This window comes from Nannospalax galili, unplaced genomic scaffold, assembly GCF_000622305.1.
Source record: "Nannospalax galili isolate Female #2095 unplaced genomic scaffold, S.galili_v1.0 scaffold2819, whole genome shotgun sequence".
In the NCBI taxonomy this organism is placed as follows: domain Eukaryota; kingdom Metazoa; phylum Chordata; class Mammalia; order Rodentia; family Spalacidae; genus Nannospalax; species Nannospalax galili.
The window spans coordinates 526,813-534,178 of NW_008342002.1; the positions used below are offsets into that span (position 1 = coordinate 526,813).

General features: G+C 42.1%; 1 protein-coding gene across 8 annotated transcripts in view; it reads left to right on the forward strand.

Annotated features, from left to right (window-relative positions):
- March8 (membrane associated ring-CH-type finger 8) overlaps nt 1-7,366 on the forward strand; it is a 105,441-nt gene that overhangs the window by 76,243 nt on the left and 21,832 nt on the right. For all 8 annotated transcript variants that reach the window (XM_029565741.1, XM_029565738.1, XM_029565742.1 and 5 more), the window contains one exon: nt 58-108. In XM_029565741.1, coding sequence (XP_029421601.1) covers nt 58-108 — 51 coding nt within the window. The remainder of the gene's footprint in view (nt 1-57; nt 109-7,366) is intronic.

Consider the following 7,366-nt stretch of genomic DNA (forward strand, 5'->3'; position numbering starts at 1 on the left):
TTCTTTGCACATTTTAATAAGAGCTTAGTACTTACCACTTATTTGGTTTTCTTATAGAATGAGAAGACTTTGGGACATTCCATGAGTCAGTCAAGCAACATTTCCAAGGTAAAGTGCCAGTGAAATACATTATTTTTGTGCCTTGAGACTTTTGTATTCTTATGCTTTGCATGTAAATAGTACTCTCAGCCTTTTATTTTTATTTGTATTTGGTTTTTAAATTTGTGCGGGGGTGTGTGTGCACATGTCCCCAGGTGCATGCTGGTGCATGTGCAGTTTGGAAGCTGGAGGTCAAGTATCTTCCTCTGTTACTCTACCTTATTTTGAGACACTGTCTCAGTGAGCCAAGAGCTCACTCACCAATGTAGCAAGACTAGCAGCTGCCAACTCACTTCCTCATACCTGTGAGGCAAGAATTTCCCTAAGCCATTTCCCCAACTCCCTCTTCTGTTTGGAAGACAGAAACTTCTTGAAACATTTTTGTAATCTACTCTGGGACCATATAAAGCTTGTAGCAATGATGTTTTTCAGTGAAGTGATTTTGAGTGTGTTAGGGGAAGTGACTTGTAGTGGAAATTATTTCTTCCCCACCCTCCAAATCATATACATTTTTCAGACAAAAGAAATCCCAGTCACTTGGAGTCTGTTACTCTAGTTAGAAATGCATTTTGTTGAAAGCAATACAAAGCCACCCATGGTAATATAAACATGGATTTATGTGGCTCCGGTGACGAGGTACCTGGAAGCAGGAGGTCAAGAGCTGAGCTGCTCAGAGATGCTGCCAGGCTTTCTTCCTTTCTGTTCTGTCCTTCTTACTATGTTGTCATTGCCCTCTGAGAAGCCCTACTGGAGCTGGTTGCCAGGCACTTCAGCTGAAGGCTTGGCAGGAAAAGATAAGTGAACTGATAAGGGTGGTGGGGTCTCCCAGCTGAGAGGAACCCTTTTATGGTGGGGAGACTGAAGTTTCCCTGTCTATAAACCCCACCTGGTACTTGACTTCTGCTTTATCCCCCTGGCCAGGGCTGGCACACACACTACCTCTAGCTAGAAGGCAGGTAAGAAAAGACCTGCATCCAACAGCATCTGTTTCCACCCCCATAGCTTCCCCCTTCCCAGTGTGTTTCCTTAGGGAGCTTTCCAGAAGCCCTCTCTGCTAGGGTGTGGCCCAGGAGGCAGCAGTGTCTCCCACAGTGACCTTTCTCCAGCTCCTGCCCTTCTCAGCCCAGGGTCACTCTGTCCCACCCCTAGGCCTTGCAGGTATGCTCACAAAGATTGCTTTGCAAATGTGAGACGTCTCCCATTTCCTTGTTATACAGCAGACAAAGCACAGTTCCCAACAGGAAGGTTTGAGCAATATGACAAAAACCTGTCCTGCCGCCTCGGAAATAAAGTGTATTCCTGTATTTTGTTTTGTTTGCTGATTTGAAACAGGGTCTCATTGTGCAGTCCATGCTGGCCCTTGAGTCAGTGACTCCCCTCCCTGCCTCCACTGCCCAAGTGTTGGGATTATGGGTATGCACCACTATACCTATTAGTGTATTTCACTTTAATTTATAAATGATAGATGTTTTCATTAAGATCCCCTTGTTTGGGGAGTTCCCATTTTGGTAGATTCATCTTTCAGTCAGGGATTAGTAAACCCTACAAGAGATTTTTTTTTCCAGAGAAAGTAACAGCGTTCTCTCAGTTCATCATTTGAGGGTGTCTGCGTGTGTGTGTGTGTGTGTGTGTGTGTGTGTGTGTGTGTGTGTGTGTACACTTTAACAAGCTTCTGAGCTAAAACTGGACCTAAGAGGAACAAGTGTCAAACGAGGCTGACACTGTAAATATTGGGTTTATTTGTATCAAGTATGTATCAAGGAAGGGAAAAAAAAGTCAATTTCGAAGCATTAGTATTTCCAAGTAGGGGCTTCCAGGTAAAGTGGCAGATTAGAAGTCCCATTTATATGAAATTGGTGAAGAAGAATGGTCAGGGTAATACTCATAGTCTCTAATTCTTGCAAGAGACAATAGCTCAAATGATTTTATTAAGCCAGGGGAGATCTCTGCAGCAGGGAAGCGCAGGGGCAGATGGGAACTGGTGCTTGCGGTTAGACTGCATGGCTCTTAGCCAGACATCAGTGGGAACTACCAGGAAGTGCTCATAGTGGCTCTGGAGGAACAAGTAGCTGGACTCACCAAAGAATGGACACCACAGGCTGTGAGACCAGGACCAGTCAGTGCAGGTTCCTCAGCCTAGGGCCGAAGAGTGAAGCAGACATTCAGCCCCATTGTGCAGACTTCAGCAGACATCAGTAGGAACTTAGAGTGGCTTAATCCCCTCTCCCACACACCAGTATTGATACAGCAGCGTGGCGGGGGTGTGTGTAAAAGATGTGTGGAGACAGAGAGAAGGGAGGGGGCAGGTATCTGTGCCTGGCCATGGAGCCCATGACTTAAATGTGACACTGTGAACCTGAGGCAGAGAGATTTTGTGTGGCCATGGTAACCAGAAACTGCCAGCAAAGGCTTCTACCTAGCCCACCACCACCACCACACACACCAGTGCTGGAGAGAGGCAAGCTGCGTAGATAGGCTGCATAGTTTAGGCACAAGCTGGGAATGCAGTGAGCAAAGATTAACAGGGCCTGTGGACCTCGATGCTGAAGTATGACCTCCAGGACCCCTCACTGCCTCAGCTAATGACAGTGTGGGACCCACGAACCACATAGCTGAACTAATGCTGGTTCAAAAACCATCACAGGGAGGGAAAGAATTCAAAACTCATCCTACCATGGAAGAAATACTGATTTGATAATACGTTTTAATCTATTGCACATTTATTTCATTTTGTCCTCTTTTTTTTTTTTTTTTTTTTTTTTTTTTTTTTTTTTTTTCCCTTTTTTTTTTTGTTTTTTTTACTTATCTATGTTTACTCAGCATAGATGTCTCCTCCTGGTCTTATTTAGTTTTGTATAACTCAGGTTTTAGACTGCTCTGTACCTTTCTATGGTGTGCTCTCTGCTAGTCTTCCTGTATACAGCCATGTGCATTTCTCATTCCCACCTCATTCTCTGTTCCCCATTCCCTGCTCCTTTTACGTCTGTGTATGCATGCGATGTGTGTATATGTGTCTGTATGATGTGCATGCACATGTTTGTGTGTGCCTGTAGGTACATATGTGCCATGGCACATGTATGGAGGTCAGAGGACAGCCTCACATTCAGTCCTCACCTTCTACCTCTTTAAAGACAGTCTCTTGTTTTTCTGTGGTATATGTCAGGCTAGCCGGGTGACCACTGTCCAGGGTGTCTTCTGTCTGCATTACCCATCTCACTGCAGAAACATTGGTATTAGAGATTCGTACCACTGCATCTGTTTATATGGGTTTGGAGGATTAAAACCTGGGTCCTCACACTTGTGCAGCCAGCGCTTTACCCCCTGAGCCATCTCCGTCGTTGCTTAACTTTAACCTTTGTAGTTTTAGTCTTTAAATTCTGTGGACCCTAACTACATCTCCTCTTCCCCATCAGCTACTTTTCCCTCCTCGGTTGTTTTCTCAGTTGACCTAATACTAATCCCTATCACTACCCAGCCTATTTCTCCTCCACTCATAGCCTTACGGATTAACATCTTATAGCACACCTTCTTATCCTTGTCCTTTGTTTTCTCCAATAGTGAGAGAAGTTAAAAGGAATGACCTCACTAGTATAATATTTTTTACCTCACTAGTGTAATATTTGCATAGAGGACCTGTGTGATTCTACTCTATGGAGTAAGATGGGCACTGCACCTAGGCCCTGAGGCTGTAGCGGATGAGCTACACCAGTCCTCCTTGAGCACTGCAAAACTTCAAAGGACACAGCTGACAAAAAGTAACTAACAAAATAACACCAGATGCACAAGTCTCAATGCAGAAATACAAAAAAACATGAAAAGCAAAACTGTGCGACTCATCCAAAACATAGAAACTCCATAGTAATGGACTCCAGTGAGAGTAAATCCCAGTTTTCAGAGGAATGGTTGTAAGCGTGTTTAATGAAATAAAAGAGGACACAAATTCCTGAATGAACTGAGAGAATACAAATAGCTGAAGAAATAATGATAGGATGAGAAAGAGGAATTGGATAAAAAGAAATACTGAAAAAATCAAATTGAAAATTGAGAAGTGAAAAATTCATTAAGACAAATGAAAAACCCAGTAAGACTGCTAACCAGGGAGATGAATCTAGTGGAAAACGGTATCAAGAATGTAAGGTAAGACATAAATTAGAACATTTACACTGATAAAGATGAAATAAAGTGTAAGTGCAACATGTATTGAACACTGTCAAAATACTAAAATTATGAATCATGGGGAGAGAAAAATGAGAAAACTGTAGGCTACAGGCATAAATAATATATTAAAAAGTCATAGAGAAAATTCTCCAAATCTAGGGAAAAAGAATCATTCAGATTCAGGAGGCATTTGGAGCTTCAGGTAGACAACACAAGAAAAGACCATCCCCACCCACATTTGTAGTTAAAATACTACACATAGGGAGCACATTAAAATGCAGAAAGTTGCAAGAGATGGGTAAATGCATCAGAATTCATAGATTGCTACAAAAGGAATTGCAGTTTCAGACCATACATTTAAACCACTGTAACTAGGCTCAAACACATCTTTATTGATCAAAATAGGAAGCGTTACAATTAACACATTTTCCCCCAAAGAAATGAATTTGTATAATATTACAAAAATGCATATAGTTCTAAGAATGATCTGTACACTCAATGCAGTCCCCATCAAAATTCCAATAGCATTCTTCACAGAAATGGAAAAAAATATTCTAAAACTCATAGAAACATGGAAGACCCTGGATAGGGAAAGCAATCCTGAGCAAAAAGAGCAGTACTGGAGACATCTCTGAGCCTGATTTTGCCTTATACTATGTACTTATACTACATGGTACTGGCACCGAACAGACAGGTAAATCAGCGGAATAGAGTAAAGCACCCAGATGGAAACCCATATGGCTACAGCCACCTGCTTTTCAACAGTGGTGTTAAAATGTACAGTAGAGAAAAAGACAGCTTCTTCAACAGATGGGTTTGGAAAATCTAGATATCCACATGAAGAAGAATGAAACCTGACCCTTATCTCTCACCCTGTGTACGAATTACCTCCAAATGGATCCAACACATGAAACTCTGAAACATAGAAGAAAAAAATAGGGAAAACATTTCAACATGTAGGCATAGGCAAGAACTTTCTGAAGAGATGCTTGGAGAATACTACCAACAGTTGACAGATGTTACTACATGAAATTGAAAAGCTCTGCACAACAAAAGAAATAATCAGCAGAGTGAAGACATAGAATGAAAGAAAATGTTTTATGACTATACATATGACAGGTTAATATCTATAATATATAAAGAACTAAAAAATTACATATCAAAAAAACAACCGTCAATAAATGGGTCAATGAAGTGAATAGACAGTTCTCAAAAGCTGAAGCACAAATGCCAATAATCAAATGAAAAAGTATTGAACCTTACTTAAAACGCTACCCTGATATTTCCTCTCACTCCAGTTCAGAAAGGCAGTCATTAAGATAAGGGGGTGAGGTGCTAGGGATGGGTAAGCAGTTAAGGGCGGGTACTGCTCTTCCAGTGGACCATAGTTCATTTCCCGCACCCACATCAGGTGCTCACATCCACTTCTAATTGCAATTACGGAGGATCTGATGATGCTCTCTTTGACTTCTGCAGACACTTCACTCACATGTACAAACCCATACATAGACACACACACACATAACTAAAGGTAATTTAAGAAATAATGACAGCGAATGCTGTGGAGGGTGTGGACAAAGGAGAATCTTTATACACTGCTCATACAAATGCAAACTAGTCCAACCACTGTAGAATCGTATGAGGGTTCCTGACAAAGATAATGATGAATCTACCATATGGTCCAGCTGTAATGCTCCTGGGCATTTTCCTGAAGGACTGTTAAGTCAACATAATCACATAGATACTCATACATCAATGTTTATTGCAACACTGTCCATGGTAACTAAGTCAGGGAACCAACCTAGGTGCCTGTCAGTGGAATGGATAAAGAAGCACTAGCATATCCACATCGAGATGTTTTTAGTCATAAAGAACAAAGATGTATCATTGAAAGAAAATGTGTGCAACTGGAGGTAATCATATCAACATCAGTATGTGAAGCCAATCTCAGAAAGACACCACATTGTCTCCCATTTGTGGATCCTAGGTTTTATAGAAATACTTAAAATTTCATATGTATATATGTCATGAAAACATATAAATTGTCTAGGAGAACAAGGGGGTCTAGGGATGGGCAGAGGTGAGAAAGAGAAGGTAGGACTGTGGGGGGCTGTGCTCAAAATTCCTTTATATCTACATTTAGATGTCCTTTTGTTGAGCCTCAGTTACAAGTGCTAGCCTTTACTTCGTCACCTCTTCCCAGTTCCTTGTCCTAGCCATCTGACTGGTCCGAATCACCTTTTCCTGTTTTATTTTGAACATAGCTCTTATCTAACCTATCATTGCATAGATTCTTTTAAATTATATTTTAATTGTATGAAGGTGATTTATACATTACATAAAGGAAATGTGTTTCAGTTTGCTTTCCCTTCTTAGCCTTCTACTGTTCTTAAAATTTATTATTTTTTTATCCTTAGAGAATTTCATGCAATGTATTTTAATCATCTTCATCCTCAGCTCTTCTCCCTAACTCCTTCTAGATCTACCCCTGCCTCCTTACCTCCCAACGCCCCACCATGCACCCATGACTCCCAATTTGTGCTGTCCATATACTCCTGGGTGTGAGGTCATCCTGAGGCCTGTGATAGACCTGCCAGCAGCTGCGCCCCTAAAGAAAGCAGACTCCTTCCCCAGAAGCCATCATCTATCCTTAGTTCCTCACTCACAGGTGAGACATTATAACCCTCCCCCTCCATGCTAGAATGTTGACTGGCTTGATCTTGTGCACACAACCACCGCTTCTGTGAGTTCATGAGTGCAGTGGTCCTGTCATGTCTAGAAGACACTGTTTCACTCCAGCCCTTCCCATCTCTGACTCTTACAGTCTTTCTGCCCCTCTTCTATGATGGTCCATGAGCCTTGGGAAAAGGGTTGTGTTATAGATGTCCCATTTGTATAGTCTAGATTTTTTTTTGTTGCTCCTTCATCCCACATATAGCTCCATGAGGATAGAGCCGTATTATAATCTCCCCTGAGCTTCCAGCACTCAGAGCTAAGGCTCTCCCTCCCCCTCCCCGTCCCTCTCCCCCTCCCTCTCCCCTCTCCCCTTCCCCCTCTCCCTCCCTCCCATCCACACACGTACTGTCCACACACACAAGTGCTCTCTCTC